This window comes from Saccopteryx leptura, chromosome 2 (genome assembly GCF_036850995.1).
Source record: "Saccopteryx leptura isolate mSacLep1 chromosome 2, mSacLep1_pri_phased_curated, whole genome shotgun sequence".
NCBI classification, from domain to species: Eukaryota; Metazoa; Chordata; class Mammalia; order Chiroptera; family Emballonuridae; genus Saccopteryx; species Saccopteryx leptura.
In genome coordinates this window covers 231,289,566-231,306,957 of record NC_089504.1, presented here as the reverse complement: position 1 = coordinate 231,306,957, position 17,392 = coordinate 231,289,566, and the positions used below count along the sequence as shown (strand labels likewise).

At 52.8% G+C, this 17,392-nt stretch overlaps 1 protein-coding gene across 3 annotated transcripts; it reads right to left on the bottom strand.

Moving 5' to 3' along the window:
• Window positions 1-542: 542 nt before the first annotated feature.
• On the bottom strand, window positions 543-16,941 carry GAL3ST1 (galactose-3-O-sulfotransferase 1). Of its 3 annotated transcripts, XM_066365956.1 has the most exons (4): window positions 9,390-9,446; window positions 7,715-7,846; window positions 2,801-2,940; window positions 543-1,963 (listed from the first exon to the last, which is right to left on the bottom strand). In XM_066365956.1, the coding sequence occupies exons 3-4, from the start codon at window positions 2,929-2,931 to the stop codon at window positions 820-822; spliced, it is 1,275 nt and encodes a 424-aa protein (XP_066222053.1). In that variant the 5' UTR covers window positions 2,932-2,940; window positions 7,715-7,846; window positions 9,390-9,446; the 3' UTR covers window positions 543-819. The 3 variants fall into 3 exon arrangements, with proteins under 3 accessions (XP_066222053.1, XP_066222052.1, XP_066222051.1); XM_066365955.1 differs by lacking the exons at window positions 7,715-7,846; window positions 9,390-9,446 and adding an exon at window positions 16,765-16,941; XM_066365954.1 differs by lacking the exon at window positions 7,715-7,846 and having other exon boundaries at window positions 9,390-9,463.
• Between the last annotated feature and the right edge of the window lie 451 nt (window positions 16,942-17,392).

The window sequence follows — 17,392 nt, the reverse complement described above, 5'->3', positions numbered from 1 at the left end:
TGGACTCTATCCCCATGTGGCCACACACTCTGCCAGATCCAGCCCTTGCTCCAGTCCTACTACTTACTTGCTATGTGATCTTGGCCAAGTGCCTTTCCCTCTGAGCTTCCTTCCTCATCTCTAGCATGAGATAATAACAGTCTCTATGAGTTTTGATGAAGATGAATTAATATAATGCTCACAAAGTGCTTAGTCCAGTGCTGGGCACATAACCAGTGTTCAGTTGGAGTAAGATCATCCCTTGGATGAACACACACACACACACACACACACACACACACACACACACACACACACACACAATCTTCCGGGTCTTTATAGCTTGTGGGAATCCTTCAAACATACAGGGCTTCAGCATATAACATACCAAATTTTTGTGCACACCAAGTTCTTGCCACACCACGGGGTTCTGTCCCATAGATACATTCACACAGGCACCCACCATGCTCTCTTGGGTCCCCAGTCCCCACTGATCACCTCCCCCAACCTGGACCCCGCCAGTCACCACTACTGAGGCTGATTAACAAAAACACAACATCAAATGCCTTTACTTCTGAGGTCTCCCCTTTAAGGGGAGGCAGGAAGTAGAACAGGAAAGGGGATTTACTTTAAAAAAACAGGGTAATTAATCAAATGCTGATCTCAGGCACTCTCTGTATGCCATGGGCCCAGACCTGGCTGTATCCCCACAGCAGCCCCACCTTACCCCAGGGACCGAGGTGGCACCAGGAGGGGGTGGGGAAAGCCAGCAGGCCCCTGCCCGGCCCCTCCTCACAGAGGGAGCAGGCGGGAGGTGGGGGCCACTGGGCGGGCAGCAAGTCACCACTGCAGAAAGTCTCGAATGAACTTCCAGAGCTTGGTGACCCACAGGTTGACTCCGAGGTCCATCAGGTACTGGATCTCGGGCGTGAGCATGCGACGACAGAGCTGCGCGTGTCGCTGCCCGATGCTCTTCTTGAGGTTGTAGCCCAGGATGGACTTGGTGCCCAGCGGCTGCCAGGGCTGCATGGCCGAGTCCTGGATGGCAGCAGCATCCACGGCGTGGCCCCCATCGATGCAGATGCGCCGCATGCGCTCGTTGGCATGTCGCAGGGCGGCCACCTCGCGGGCCATGCGCTCCCGCCCGAATGCTTCCACTTTGTGCCAGAAGCTGGCATTGAAGTGGCGGTAGAGGCGGGCATCCAGCACATTCCAGGCAGTGGCACGCTGGTACAGCTCGCCTGACAGACGGGGCACGGCCGAGGAGCGGCGGGCGTTGAGCTTGAAGTAGAGCACATCCTCCAGCTCCCAGCACAGCAAGTCCTTGAGTAGCACCAGGGACTCATCGAAGTACTCCTGCAGGAGCACTAGGTGGAAGCGGCGCTCCACCTCCAGGATGTGCTCCTGCACCTGCGGGCTGCCGGGGTCCAGGCCGCTGTCATAGCCCAGGTCAAAGAAGAGCAGGTTGCGGAGGTAGTGGGCGTTGTAGCCGTTGGGGTCGTAGTAGCGGTCGGGGTCCTGCAGGAACTCGGCCAGCTTGTCCCGGCCTGAGAGCTTCCAGGTAAAGGGCACCACCGAGCCAAAGTAGTGGAAGGAGGACTCGAAGAGGTGGGCGGGGTCTCGAAGCACGGTGATGAAGGTGGCGTTGGGTGGCACGATGCCCCGGACCTCGTCATAGTGGAAGCGCATGTGGTTGCAGATGATGTTAAAGCAGGCCCCCGGCCGGTAGTCCTGCACCAGGTTGCGAGCAAAGAAGGTCGGGTAGTGGAAGTCGTTGCGGCCATTGGGGAAGGCGAACTTGAGCCTGTGCTTCTGGCCAAAGCGGAACAGGATGTTGAGCAGTGTGCTACTGGCCGTCTTGTGTGTCTTCATGAACACGATGTCATGCCGTGGCTGGCACCCTCCTCCTGACGAGCCGTTGGCAGGAGTCACCATCTCTGGCTCACTCGGGGCTGGGGAGCAGGATGCTGTGCCCTCTGGGGTCCTGTTGGGCACAGAGTGGTGGGGAGATCCTCAGGGGCTGCTGGGTCCCCAGGTGTCAGAACCCCCTAGGCCCTGGTGTTAAACAGCAGAATTGTTGGGGGATGATGGTGGCAGGGGAGCCAGGATGGGGACCAGACAGGCTTTAATCCAGGCTGCAATGGCTGGGTCAGTGGTTTGGCCTCTCTGGCCTCATGTTCCTCATCTATGAAATGGGGAAAATGACAGACTCTATTCATGGTGTTGGTGTACCGTCAAAGTGAGATGAACAGAGCATGCTGCTTCTTGTCTCATTTGTGGCCTCTGCTTCCTTGCACATTTTCATAAATTGGCATTAGGTTGAACCACATGAAATATTGTAGGCCAACAATGGTTAATTGTTTTGTTTTTACCAAAAATAGTCAATTATCAGTAATTTCCTCCTGTTCAACTTAATACCACCCAACTAAGGGCATGGGCTGTGCCAGGCTTGGGCAGAGCAGCCCCAAGGAGAGATGGGAGAGCCTCATGGTTAGGAGCCAGGCTTGGAGGCAAACAGAACTCAATTTGAATCCAGGCCCTGTGCCAGCTGAGTGCTCTTGGACAAGTCACTCCCACCTCCCAGCCCTGCTGAAAGCTCAGATGATGATAATCCAAGTCCTATACACAGACGGTGTTATCTGACACTCATGCTGCATAAGGAATTCTCTGTTCTTATACCCATTTCACAGATACGGACACTGAGGCCCAGGGTTACAGAATGAGTTCTGCCCTCAGTGGAATTTCTGCCCAGCGTGGCATGGTACAGGGTGCCCCCTAGCTCCCACCCCCCACCCCTTGGTCACTCAGGAGGACCACTCACGTAGAGGGCAGGCCAGCGTGCAGGGGGGGTACTGCGTATGAGTACAGCAGCAGCAGGAAGCTGGTGAAGAGTGCTCCCAGCACCAGCCCCTTGGCCATGGACTCCCAGCGCTTCTTCTGAGGCAGCGGCATCTCAGACACCTGCAGGGGGCACAGAGCAGGGCACGCATCAGGAGGCCGGCCCCAGGGAGTGCTCAGGTCAAACATTGCCCCAGGCCTAGCGAGGTTGAGGGGCAGCCTTTGATACAGGGCCCTGTCTTCACCAGCTCTGTGGCCCCCCAGCAAGGTCCAGACAGAGAGACAGACACGGGAGATACACAATGACAGGGCTGCAGACAGACATTTGGCAAAGCCAACACAGAATTTGGAGAGTGGGGCAGGGAGAAGTTTCTACTGCCTAGTTTAGTTTTAATTTTTTGGTGAGTGGTGGGGGTGGGTACATGGGTATTCATTAGTTTATTTCTTACACTTTTTTCGCTTCATAATTAAATCAAAGGAAAAGAAGACCCTGTGCCATTGCGTGTCCAGCCCTGGGGTCAGGGCTGTCTACAGGCCATGAATTCCTCACCTTTCAAAAGCCCAGCCAGGCCCATCTTTCCCTTGTGCCACCCTCCTCAGCTACCCAGTGAAAGGCCAAGGGGAGACAGATGGAAAATCTAAGGTTCAGAGTGAGGAAGGAGAGGGCTCAGGTCAAATAGCCAGGCAGGCCTCTGCCCACACACACCCACCCCCTTTCCAAGTGCCAGCAAGCAGGGTGGCCCAGGTAAATTTGAATTTCAGATAAACAACAAAATTGTTTTTAGTATAAGTATGTTCCAAATATTGCATGGGACATACTTATACTAAAAAGTATTCAATGTTTAACTAAAAATCAGATGTGTGTGTCCTGGTTTTTTGTTTGGTTTTGAGGAGAGGTGGCACCCTGTTTAGCAGGGGCTGTAATGGGCCCAGGAGAGAGCTGAGGCTCAGGGGGCTTTCCCGCCACCCTTTAGCTACAAGGCCAAGGCACAAAACTTTCCACTCCTGTTCTGGCTCATGTGCCTCGGGCCCTGGGCCCCTGAGGCCACAAGAGGTCATGTGTGCTGCCCTATAACTATACGCATTGGCACGCAACCACTATCTCTGGGGGCAGAGGTGAAATAAGTTGCCTGAAGGAGAACCCTACATACTTCCTCCTGGAAAAGTTACACAAGGGCCCCACAAACCATTTCCAGAGATGGGACAGTCCTGGCCCACCCGACCAGCCACAACAGTCCCTGAGTCTTCTGCTCATCATCTAGAAATTTCTGCACACAGGAAAGAACATAAAGAAGCAATCGGCAGAGCCTGACCAGGTGGTGACGCAGTGGATAGAGCATCGGACTGGGATGCAGAGGATCCAGGTTCAAGACCCCAAGGTCACAAGCTTGAGCGCGGGCTCATCTGGTTTGAACAAAGCTCACCAGCTTGGACCCAGGGTCGCTAGCTTGAGCAAGGGGTTACTCGGTCTGCTGAAGGCCCACGGTCAAGGCACATATGAGAAAGCAATCAATGAACAACTAAGGGGTTGCAATGAAAAATTGATGATTGATGTTTCTCATCTCTCTCCATTCCTGTCTGTCTGTCCCTGCTATCCCTCTCTTTGACTCTCTCTCTGTCTCTGAAAAAAAAAAAAAAGAAGAAGCAATCTGCAGAGGAAGAAACTATCCAAGAGGGAATTTGGCCTCCCTCATGACAATGAAGTATCCCTGTTCACTCAGGTGGGCAAGGTGGACAGAATGTGGGAGAGTTTCTGGAGGGCGGTTCCATCAAAGGAGGAAACTACAAGCTCTCCGAATTCCAACTATTTTATGGAAAGGCTTGGGCAAAATCACACATGTGGCCCTGGCCGGTTGGCTCAGCGGTAGAGCGTTGGTCTGGCGTGCGGGGGAGTCCCGGGTTTGATTCCCGGCCAGGGCACACAGGAGAGGCACCCATCTGCTTCTCCACCCCTCCCCCTCTCCTTCCTCTCTGTCTCTCTCTTCCCCTCCTGCAGCGAGGCTCCATTGGAGCAAAGATGGCCCGGGCACTGAGGATGGCTCTGTGGCCTCTGCCTCAGGCACTAGAATGGCTCTGGATGCGACAGAGCAACGCCCTGGAGGGGCAGAGCATCGCCCCCTGGTGGGCATGCCGGGTGGATCCCGGTCGGGCGCATGCAGGAGTCTGTCTGACTGCCTCCCTGTTTCCAGCTTTGGAAAAATAGAAGAAAAAAAAAAATCACACATGCAGGGGTGTTCGTGGCACCTTGGTCAGAAAAACAAAAATATTAGAAACAACCTTAGAGTCCATCAGTAGGGACCATTACATGAACTACAACCCATTTCCAAATGGAGTCATTTGTATCCGCTTAAAAAGATAAGGCAGGCCCTGGCCGGTTGGCTCAGTGGTAGAGCATCAGCCTGGCATGCAGGAGTCCCAGGTTTGATTCCCGGCCAGGGCACACAGGAGAGGCGCCCATCTGCTTCTCCACCCCTCCCCCTCTCCTTCCTCTCTGTCTCCCCCCCTCCCCCCCCCCCCCCCCCGGCAGCCGAGGCTCCATTGGAGCAAAGTTGGCCCGGGCGCTGAGGATGGCTCTGTGGCCTCTGCCTCAGGCGCTAGAATGGCTCTGATTGCGGCAGAGCGCCACCCCAAGATGGGCAGAGCATCGCCCTCTGGTGGGCGTGCCGGGTGGATCCCGGTCAGGCGCATGCGGGAGGAGTCTGTCTGACTGCCTCCCCGTTTCCAACTTCAGAAAAATTAAAAAAAAAATTAAAAAAAGATAAGGCAAGCCTGACCTGTGGTGGCGCAGTGGATAAAGCGTCGACCTGGAAATGCTGAGGTTGCCGGTTCCACAAAACCCTGGGCTTGCCTGGTCAAGGCACATATGGGAGTTGATGCTTCCAGCTCCTCCCCCCTTCTCTCTCTCTCTGTCTCTCCTCTCTCTCTCTCTGTCTCTCCCTCTCCTCTCTAAAATGAATTAAAAAAAAAATTTAAAAAAAAAGATAAGGCAAAGCTAAGAGAACTAACTAAAAAAAACACACAATAATCTATTATTAATGTGAGAAACAAAAGTTCCAGAACACTACACCACAAATTCACATATGTATGTAAGTAAATATACATGTTAGGCAAAGAAACAACTGGAAGGCAGTATTTTAAATTTTAACAGTGGTCCTCTCTTCAAAGCTGGGGGAGGGGTTCATGAGGAAATATTTTTCTATATTTTGCATTTCTGCAATGGTTGCATTTTTAAAGGAACATGTACGACCTTTTTAATCAGAAAAAGGCAATAATATCTATTTCATATATTTAAATAATAGATCAGAAAGCTTGTGAGGTAGGGTCAGCCAGCTAGGATGATCTGGTCACAGAGGAGCCCCAGGAAGGAGAGATGCCAGCCTCAGGCTCTGGAAGCCTAGGTCCTGTGTTTCAACCACAGGAACCCTTTGGACCCTCAGATTTCATCCGTAAAATGTGGATCTGGTCGCCCCTCTCACTGGCTCTTCCTGAGATGGTGCAGGCAAAGTGACTAATGGGTAGTTATTGTTCAAAGAGTGTTACCTATGCCCCTCTGAGGCCTGCTCTGGGCCTGTCTTTGTCACCCTCAGGGTGTGCCCCCTGAACAAGGAGTGACTGCTGGCCCCCGTGACCTCCTCCTCCCACAAACACAAAGCTGCACCATGCCTCAAGGGCCCCCATGGGCCTCCTGTTCACTGGAGTTTCAGGGGAAAACAGGGTACAGCCCTGGGGCAGGACAGAGCCTCAGACTTGGGCCCAAACCCTGAATGGAACCTCAACTTCTCTGACTTTAAAATGGGGAAAAGTTAGGATTCTTACCCTCAGAAAATCCACAGGGCCCACCCCTACCTGAGCAGCCTCACCAAGGTACTTGCTGTAAGTCTGAGAAGCTAATGGTAGAAGCTCTGGAGTGAAGATCAGGCAGCAGGGGGCAGACCAGCCTCCCAGAGCCATCAATCAGGCTCTGCTTGGCCCCGCCCAGGATGTTCCCCAACCCCCACCACTGCTTCATTCATCCATTCATTCATTCTCCCACTGGGCTTCCTCAAACTATGCTGGGCCCTGCCAGGTGCTAGGCCCGGGGGCCGTCCCACCTTCTGTTTTTACTTCTGACCCCTAGTATGAACCAGGTGCTGGGCAGGGGATTCTCCAGAGTGTTCACTGACTCCACTCAGGTTATCCTGTGCGGCAGACCCCATTATCACCCCCTTTTGCAGATGGGGAAACTGAGTCTCTGGGAGGTGATGTGACTTGAGCAAGGTCACTCAGCAAGGCAGGGTTCAGGGCTGGAATTCAAACCCAGGCTTGCTAGCCCTTAATGTGCAGCTTCCAGCTTTGCCCACTGCAGGCCCTGCCTGGTATATCCCAGGCCCAGACACCAGCCTGCAGGAAGAAGGGTGTGTGCATCTGGAAGTTCCATCACAGAAGGCCGAGGCATGTCTGTGGACCTCTGTGTTAGCAGTGCAGCAGGGTCTGGCTTGTGTGGGCTGGGCCAGGGCAGTCAGGATGAGGGGTGAGGTCAAAGGCGGATTTATCAGTGGGTACACCGGGCACGTGCCCTGGGCCCCAACTTCTGAAGGGCCCTGCAAAACCCCAATTTTTTTCTAATGACACTAAGTTTGGTTTCATATGTGCAATTTTAACATTAATAGTACATAATATTTTTTATTTATTTAAAAATATGGTTAATATGTATTTTTATTTTCTCTGTCTCTCTCTTTTTTTTAAGGGGCCAAATATTTTCATCTGCGTCTGAGGCCTCAACTGACCTTAATCTGCCTCTGGGTGAAGTAGCAGAGAGGGCCCCGTGGCTGGTCCCTCCTGTCTCAGCAGCCTGAGGCATGCAAGGCTGGTGGTTCCCTTCCTGCCTGACCTCTGGAAACTTGGGCACAAAGCTCACCTTTTCCAAGCCTCAGTCTTCTGAGTACAATGGACACACAATTGCAAGATCAGAGCACCCTTAGTGACCACAGGCAGAGCCCTTGAGTGGCCTAAGGTCCAGAGATGGGCTGGCTGGCAGCCAGGAGCCTGGCTGGAGGGAAAATAGTTATGAGGCTTTACGATTTCTTTTTTTTCTTTTCTTTTTTTTTTTTCTGAAGCTGGAAACGGGGAGAGACAGTCAGACAGACTCCCGCATGCGCCCGACTGGGATCCACCCGGCACACCCACCAGGGGGCGACGCTCTGCCCACCAGGGGGCGATGCTCTGCCCCTCCGGGGTGTAGCTCTGTCGCGACCAGAGCCACTCTAGTGCCTGGGGCAGAGGCCAAGGAGCCATCCCCAGCCCCCGGGCCATCTTTGCTTCAATGGAGCCTCGCTGTGGAAGGGGAAGAGAGAGACAGAGAGGAAGGAGAGGGGGAGGGGTGGAGAAGCAGATGGGCGCTTCTCCTGTGTGCCCTGGCCAGGAATCAAACCCGGGACCCCTGCACGCCAGGCCGACGCTCTACCACTGAGCCAACCGGCCAGGGCCAAGGCTTTACGATTTCAATGAGAGAATGCATGTACACAGGCGGAAATCAATATATATTATTTATTATTATCACTATTGACCAGGGCCCAGTCCTGGTTTACAGGTCCAGGTGTGTTAGAGGAGGAACCCCCCCACACACACACCGTACCTAGCTGCAGCCAAACCTGATGGTGATTCAGCCCCAGCTCTCTGAGCCTGGCACCTGGTGAATGTTTGTTAAATGAGCCCTCATGACCCTCAGGGCAGAACATGGCCAAGGCTGATAATATATGTGAATGCCACATGTGAAAGTCACATAGTGTCAGCACTTTGAGGTCAGGGTCCTGGGTTTGAATCCCAGCTCTGCTATTTCCTTGCTAGATCCTAGGCAAGTCTGTGCCTCTCTCTGGGCCTTAATTTCTCCACAAAAGTATAATACCAACTCTCCCTTCATCACAGGGTAGCGTGCAAATCCTCTGCATACCTCAAGATGCACTCCGAACAAAGGCTGCCACCATTGTTATTATCACCTTCCCAGGGTCCCAGTCATGCCCCCTTTGAAGTATATGCCCACTTGCCCAGGATGGAGACTGCAGACAACTGACAGCCCCAGGTCTAAGATCATGGGATACTGAGGACAATCTCAGTGTGACATTAGCGTCACAGACTCCACTCTGGAAGACAGCACAGCAGGAAGGCTGAGGCTCAGAGAGGGCAGGGCCACCCTCAAGGTCACCTAGCACAGCAGCAGAGACGGGACTTGAACCTGGGTTTCCTTCTTTGTCTGCCTACAGTGGTGACAGTCCCAGGCACTCGGGGCAGACAGTTTCCCTTTCCTAGCCCATCCCATCTACTCCTGCCCGTTTGGGTTATTCCAGCCACACTGTCTTCCATCTGTGCCAATGGCTGGCTCTAGGCCAGGCCCAGCAATCCTCCAGTTTGGCTGGACTAACACCCACCAGAGAACAAAGGAGAAATAGAATTTATGCCCACAGCATGTACACAGGAAATTAAACCCAGGATGGTAAACCTCCTGGCCTGGAGCATCACCACCAGGCAGCTCGTGGTCCCAGGGTGTCCTGCTCTCTCAGACGCCTCTGTGTGGGGACAGAAGAAGACACACTTACCTTGAGCCTTGACTGGCTATCCCTTTCCTCTCCCTGCCTGAGCCACGTCTAACTCCCAGGCTGTCTCTGCGGTCACTGGGAAACGGGAACGCTCCAATGACACCCAGTAGTATGCTGGCTGGCTCCCTCCCGCTCCAGGGGTGTGAATATTCATGAGTTCCCTCCCTGGGGATAGCAGGTGGCATGTCCGTGTACCCTGCAGATGTACCTTCTGCCCTGTGGGTGGTCCCTGACCCTCTCTAGACCTCAGCAGCTGGGCAGCTCCTTCATCCAAGGGCTCAGCAAGGTCCCTGGTGTCCTTGGGCCAAGGACACAAGTAGCTGCAAAGCCCTGCAGAGAGCATAGGACAGGCTCGAAGGCCACAGGAGGGACAAGGAGACAACCGTGGCGGGGAAGCTAATTGCTCCCGGAATCACATCTCATTTAACATTGCCTTGTGCATCGAGCACCACCGTTACGCCACTCCACAGGTAAAGAAACCAATTCTCAGATTGGTGAACTCACCTGTCCAAGGTCACACAGTTAGCAGAGGGCAGACAGACAGACTGAGTCCAAATGCGGACTTGCCAAACTCTGGGGCTCAAAGATGCTGAGACTTGACCAGAGACAAAGGTTTGTCTAAAGTCTGGGGGAGCCCAGAGAGTGAGCAAGTCATCCCAGAAGGCTTCCTACCTGACTGGGGCTGAAAGGATGGGTCTGATGAGACTTCACCTCTCTGAGCTCCAAATTCTTCATCAAAAAGGAACAGTACAGAATCCTGCCTGTCCTGCCTCCACCCCTGTGTGAGGGATGGTGGCACACAGCTTGGACTAACCTTGAGAGATTCGGGCCAATCAGAGATGCTACTGATCCTCCCAATATCTTAAAAGGAAGAGGCAGTTTTAGGGGGTCTAGCCCTAGACCCAAGGGGCCCATGGGCTCAGCCCAGGCACTGGAATCTCTCACATCCCACTGTAAGCTGGATTTAGGTCTGTTCTCTCAGCTTTGCCCACAGACAATGGGTGCTCAGAAAAGCTCCCTTGCATCCTTCCTTCAGCACTGATGCCACAGCCCCCACTACAGCTCAGGCACAGGGCTCTAGGTACCCAAGTGTCAGCATCAATTAATAATAATCATTATCCCACACTGAGCACTTTAATAGGTTGAGCCACTGCCAGTCCCTCCCAGCAGGCATCCGACACTTCTCTATGATCACTCTTTCCCTCAAAGTCCCGCCCAGCCTGGGAGCAGCAACCCCCTTTCCCCAAGCACCCATGAAATTCCAGAGCTTACACAGCCACAAGGATAGGCCCACAGTCCTGATCTAAGCGCTGGATTGAGTCCAGGTATGGGGTAGAGTTGTTTTATCTTTTCTAGGCTTAGTGAGCTTGAAGATAAATGTATGGGGTGAGTCTGGGCAGAGCTGGCATTAAATAGCCAGGATGACGGTTTATAACCATGGATTGTGGACCAAACAGAGTCCAGTCCCATGCTCAGAAATTCCCCTGCATCATGCACCCTCATAATCCTCTCCAGAAGTTTCTGTTATCACCCCAACTTTATAGAGGAGGGAGCTGAGGCTCAAGGTAGAGGGGGGGGGGGTGACAAGCCCAGTGTCACAAGGGGTTAAAAACCTCATATCAATAGATCGTGAACATAGTTTTGTGACCACAATAAAATTTAAATTGATCTGTTCCATAGGTATTTACTGAGCACCTGCACTGTGCCCAGCACTGGGGTTCATGATGCCAGGTGCACGGAGCTCAGAGAATCAGAGAGAGAAGCAGATAACTGCAGGTGCTGTGATGGAGGACACATTGGTGGGGCTTGCGGTAGCACAAACTAAACACCTCATTCAACTTGGAAGGAGGGAGGGACATGGTCAAGCAGGCTTCCTGGGATAGGAGGCTCTGGTGGCAGATGCCGCTGTATGTTTTCCAAAAAGGCAATCAGTTCCTTTTTCTCCCTCGGTACATGGCTAAACTACATTTCCCATCTCCCCTTCCAATTCGGTATCTTCAGGTCACTGAATTCTGATTGGCCCATCTCTGATTGTGAGCATAAAGACAGCTATTGAAGTTAAGTGGGCAGACCTCTGTGCTCTTTTCTCTCTGCTGGATGAATGGGGATGGTGTCTAAGGATCTGAAAGTGGGAGAGGATATGAGATGGGAGGAGCCTGGGTCTCTGCATCACTGCTCACCAAATACAGGATTGGATTTCATTGTGTTAAGCCTTTCAAACTTGGGATTTGTCTGTTACAGCAGCTGGCATGAACTATGTACCTAGAATGACCCAGGCAGGGAGAAAAAAGCACGTGCAAAGGGACCAGGGCAGTTGAGAACCTAATGAATGCTTAGCCTGGTTGGAGTGTCTAGTATGCATGCATGTCAGAGGTTGTGGGGCAGGCAGGGAAGATTAGAGACACAGCCAGAAAGGAGAAAGGGGCAAGGACGACAAGCAGGGACTCAGGAAGCATGCCAAGGAATCTGGCCCGGGTCCTGTGGGAACGTGGGGCTCTAGGGGCGGGGGGTGTTCAGCAGAGGAGTGAGGAGATGGGATTCCCATCCGGCTGCTAGATAGAAAATTAGCTGTAGAAATAGAGGAGTGGGAGAAGCAGGCAGGCCTCGACAATGGCTGTTCTGGCAGTCCAGGTGTGAGATGACCTGGGCCAACGAGGAGGCTGGGAATGGACTGGAACCATAGCATGGGCAGCGTTTAGTAGATGATAGGATGTGGAGGATGGGAGGGAAGAATCCCTGCTGGGGTCACTGGCTGGAGGTGGAGCTAGTCCCTGAGTAGGGGAGACTAAGGAAGGGGCAGGTTTAGTATGGGGTTGAATCAGCAATGTCAGTTTCAGTTTAAGGACACATTGAGTCTGGATGATATGTGAGATACTTGTGTAGAACATGCAAGAGCAGTAGGATCCCCTGCATGTGGCACAAGAGGAAGATTTCAGGGGACAGAGATTAGGGACCATGGGCACAGAGGTGGGAACTGAGGCTAGAGGAGCACAGGGAAAGGCTAAGGAAGGAGAAGAACCTGCACTTAGGGGAGCAGGAGGGGAAGATCCTCCCTAGAAGTTAAAGATGAAGAGCTTCCAAAGCCATTGGCTGCAGAAAATTCTGTGGAACCACTGTCCTCATGAGTCATTCCCTGTCAGGCATCCGTGCTGTTAGCTCAGTGTGCACATAAGAACAGGGCCCTGGCAGAGAAAGTGGTGGGAGGAGAGTCCTAGGGCTGTTTTCTGTAGCTGGAGATAATCACATAGGGACACTGGAGAAGCCTTTAAAAGTAGAGCAATAATTCCCTGGCCGGGTGGCTTATTAAATAGAGCGTACCGAGGTCACAGGTTCAATCCCTGGTCAGGGCACATAAGAGATGCAACCAATGAGTGCACAACTAAAGAGAACAACTAAGTGGAGCAATGAGTTGATGCTTCTCTCACTCTCACACACACACTTTCTCTCTCCCTTTTCTCCCTCTGTCTCTCAAATCAATGGAATTTTTTTTTAAAAAGGAGTTGAGCAATAAGACTCTCCTTACAGTGCTCAGAGTGCATATTTTACAGCAACTATTATAGTTCTAAACATGCCCATCCTCAGACACAGCAATTCCACCTGTGGGAATTTGTTCAAAGAAGATAATTTAGTCTGACCAGGTGGTGGTGCAGTGGAGAGAGCGTCGGATTGGGACAAGGAGGACTCAAGTTCGAACCCTTGAGGTTGCCGGCTTGAGCATGGGCTCATCTCGTTTGAGCAAGGCTCACCAGCTTGAGCCCAAGGTCTCTGGCTTGAGCAAGGGGCCACTTGGTCTTCTGTAGCCCCCCTGGTCAAGGCACATATGAGAAAGCAATCAATGTAAGGTGCCGCAACAAAGAATTGATGCTTCTCATCTCTTGCCCTCCCTATCTGTCTGTCCCTATTTCTCCCTCTTTCTGTCTCTTTCTGTGTCTGACACACACACACACACACACACACACACACACACACACACACAGAAGATAATTTAGCAAAAGATCTGAGATGGAGCACAAAGATGTTCCTTGCAGTATTTAGCAAAGGGGATAGTAGAGGATAGTTAAAAATATTAAGTGAGTTAACGAGTCATGGTCTGTTATATATTCATTAAAATAATGTCCACGATATATGAAGTGGAAATATATATATATAAACATATATGTGTACACAGATAAACACATATATAATTTTGTTTCATCAAGAGTCTGTATTACTTAGGGAAAAAGTAAAATGAAAAATTAAGATGTACAGTCTGGCTGTGGGAGCAGGGAAAAGTGGCTAGTTTGAACCCCACCTTGCTGTGTGACCATGGCAGGCATGCTGCCCTCTCTGAACTTCAGTGTTCTAAAATGAGTAAGAGGCAGCAGAGTCTGGGACACAGCAGAAGGTAGGAAGTGTGGGCTGCACTGTTGAAGGTTTGGATCCCCATCAGAACAGAAGCACTTGAGGCAGTGACTTGCAAGACCTTCCTCACTCTGAGCCCCTCTGGAGTGGGTTGCTGGAGTAAAGATGGGGAGGATCAGCCCAAGGGACACTTCACCTGGACCCCAACTTTCTGGCTCCCAGGACCACATCCAAACTGTCAGCCCTGACATCTTGCTCCTACTGCCCCCTTGACCAGGGTACCAGACCTGACTGAGAAGAAGCCAATGTTTTTTGATGATTCGGAAACTATTTTTGATCTTGCAGGTCCATCTAGCCTACCTTTTCAAATGCCAACCCCATCTGCAACCTCTATAGACCCAGTGTCACTTACTAGCCCATGAAGCAGCTGGGAAAACTGAGGCTCAGAAACTTGAGGAGGGGCTAAATGTTAAAGTCAGAACTAGGAGTAAGCTCATAGCTCTTCCTACTATACTGCTTTGTGTAGGCAAAGTCACCACCGCTCCTGATGGCAGATTTGTCACCCCAAAGTGGCTTTAATTGCAGAATGGCAAAACACAGGTTAACTAAGAAGTCAATCGCTTCTGTATTAGCTCTAAAATTGCTGAGAACGCTGGAGGTAAGTATGTGGGAGCTGGTCATATCATTCTCTGGACCTTCTAGCATGACTGAAATGTTTTTTAAAGGAATGTCATGCCCTTGTTTGCATAAAAACATGAAACAATATAAAAGTTTTTAAAATGTGCTGAGCACTTGCTATGTATAATGCCCTGACATCCACCTGCCTCTCCAATTCCGGAGTGGCTGAGATGCTCTAGCTATACATCCTGGCTCCACCACTCCCCTGCTTGGCTGCCTTGGGCAAGTGACTTCCCCTCTCTGAGACTGGTTCCTAAAAAATGGAGATGCTGTAACCCTCTCAGGAGGTGGCTGCGAAGATCACATGAGAGGAGACATGCGCAGCCCTTTGCATTCACCTCGGATTATTATCATGATCCTTCCAGGCACTCCTGGCTGGAGAAGCAGGATCTGCCAGTGCAGACTCCTGGAAGGCCACACTCCCCATCCAAGTACCCATACTTCCCAAGCTCCAGACCCAAGTTTCCTAACCCCTAGATTTCACATCTGCGGAAACTGAGGTACAGATAGGAAAGCATCCAGCTAAAGTCACATGATAAGTCAGGACGTCTCTGGGATCGGGGGTGGGTGTCCTCATCTTTGCCTTGGAACCAGCAGGAGGGAAAGAAGGTATCCTCTGGGACCCCACCACCTCCCAACTATCACTTCTCACCTGGCAATTCCACCAGCCCCCAATCTACTAATCCCCATGGGCACCTCTGCTCTGTCCTGTCCTTCCTGTCTGAAGTAGCACAGGGCTCCTGAAAGGGCTTGTCCATGTTCCTCATCTAGTCAAAGTAAAGCAAGAAGCCCTTCAAGAGCCTGATGCCATGCCTGGAATTCCACCATCTGTGCATCATTCTTCCAGTTAATCACCTCTCTCACCGGGGTGGCACCTTAGACCCCCAGAGAGAGGAAAGGACCATTGGGGACACACTCTTCCCCTGCTGGGTGGTATAAGGGCATTGGATCCAAACTCTCAAACATCAGACCCATGCCCATTGGCCAAGTGCACGTGCAGAAGGCAGGCAGGCTTCTCTGTCCACAGGGAGGTTCCTTCAGGCAGGGATCTGTCTGAGAGAGAAGCAGGGAATAAAGCTGCCTGAGGTGGCAGCTGGGAACAGGGCTCTGTTGTCTCTGCTTCCAGCGTAGCAGCCTGCTCACCCCCCAAGTGTCAGGCAGAGCTGGGAGCTAGGGAGGCAAGGGGTGTGTGATCCTGAGCTGGGGGTTTGGGGCAGCCCAGGCAGACCCATGAGGGTAGGACCCCAGAGGAGCATAGAAGTCTTGGGCAGAGCTGGGATCCTAAGATGCAGGCTGGGGGAAGACTCCTATAATTTTCAGCCACCTTTAACTATGTAACCTTGGCCAAATCTCTGAATCTCCCTGAGCCTCAGTTTCCCCTCAGGATAACAGGGATAGTAGCAATGTGTCCTTTGCAGGGTAATGTACATGCAGCAGCATAGGGGCTGCTCTGGCCCAGGCCTGCCCACAGCCTTACCCTCTCTAGGCCTCAGGTCACCCCCTTGGTAAAGGAAGAGGTTAGATTCTCCCAACTGTACTGTCCTTCTGAGGATTTCCATGGCCCCTGTCACCTCGGCAACCCAGGTGATCAGGTGTCAGGCCTGTCACCCTCCCTCCCTCCCACAGGTGTGGGTTACTACAGCCAGATGTGCACCCATCACCTCTATCCTATTCTGGGCAGATGGGAAGAGGGTCTCTGCTGGGAAGGGAACTAGTCTTGCTCTGTGCTGTTCCAAAGTGCTAGCTTGTTACCAAGCTGATTCCTCTTCCTGGGTAATGGTCCAGGAAACAAGGGAACTGATGGATTTCCTAGGGGACCCCTCCTGGATCCCAGGGTTTGTCCCATTCCCATAGCCTCTCCTTGGTGGCCTTGCTTCCTCTGCCATACAAGATAGGGCCTTCCCCAAGCCAAGAGGATCCACTCCTTCCCAGGCCCCTAGCCCTTGCTCTGATAGCCCACCTTCCTGGGAAGGGTTAGTGGGAAGAGGGAGATTCCTGCCCCTCCTCCTCCAGAGCACAGGCTGCTGTGTCCAAGATTAATCATTAATGAACTTCCAGCTCCAGCCCAGCTCCAGCCCCTCCCACCCCACGTCCAGTGACTGGGAAAACTCTGGAAATGGGGACCCTGGGGCAGTGTGAGAACCAACCTGGATCCTCCTTGGTCCCAGCTGCCCATCCACCCGCCATCAGCAGAAAGGAGCACCCGACCCCTGGAGCTGTACTGTAGCACTCCCATACCACTGAGGTCTGCGAGTCTGGTCCAATTTGGAGGTTGGAATGATGTGGGTCGGGACGCAAGGGGATAGACTGAGGCAAGGTGTCAGCTGGCAGTGGGTGCTGGGCCCCCACGACGTACCTTGTGCCCGTCCTCCTCGGGCTTGGCTTGATGGCTCGGCCCGGGCCACGCCGCCCGGGCCCTTACTCGGCGGCGGGGCGTACCCGCCGGAGCCCCCTGCTCCGCCGGGCTTGGCCCATGCTCCCGCCCCGCCTCCAGCGCTGCCGCGCCCGCTCTGGCCAGGTGCGGCCGTCAGCCTCGCCCAGCCCCAGGCACCGTGGCCAATGGGCACCCTGGACCCCGGGCCCCTCCCGACCCCTCCGCGCTCCCTGGACGCACAGAAGCCGCATTCAGCACGTCCGGGGCAGCATCGCGCCCCCGCCAGCAGCCCAACAAGGCGCATTTGTCTCGGACGCGCCAACGAGGCTATTGTCCCGCTGCCGGACCCTGAGGCTCGGCTGAGCTCCCAGCCCTTGATTCGAGGGTGCCTGGGAAACAGGGTGGCGTGGTGGTGGTGAGGGCAGTCCAGCTGGGGGGGGGGGGGGAGAAGGCTAGGCTAGTTGATTAACTTTTATTGGGGATTCTGGAGCCCTGATAATTCAATGAAAGGTTTGGTCCCCTGCTCCGGAGTCAGTGCAAGCTAGGGACAGGCTTTTTGGTTCCAAAATGTAGATGAGTGGAATAAGAGCTGGTGCCAGAATTTCCGAGG

Excerpts from the sequence above, each read along its gene's own strand:
- GAL3ST1 (XM_066365955.1), bottom strand. The coding sequence starts at position 2,931 with ATGCCGCTGCCTCAGAAGAAGCGCTGGGAGTCCATGGCCAAGGGGCTG. Across the intron at positions 1,964-2,800 it reads CACGCTGGCCTGCCCTCTAC|GACCCCAGAGGGCACAGCAT; the intron begins GTGAGTGGTCCT and ends TGTGCCCAACAG.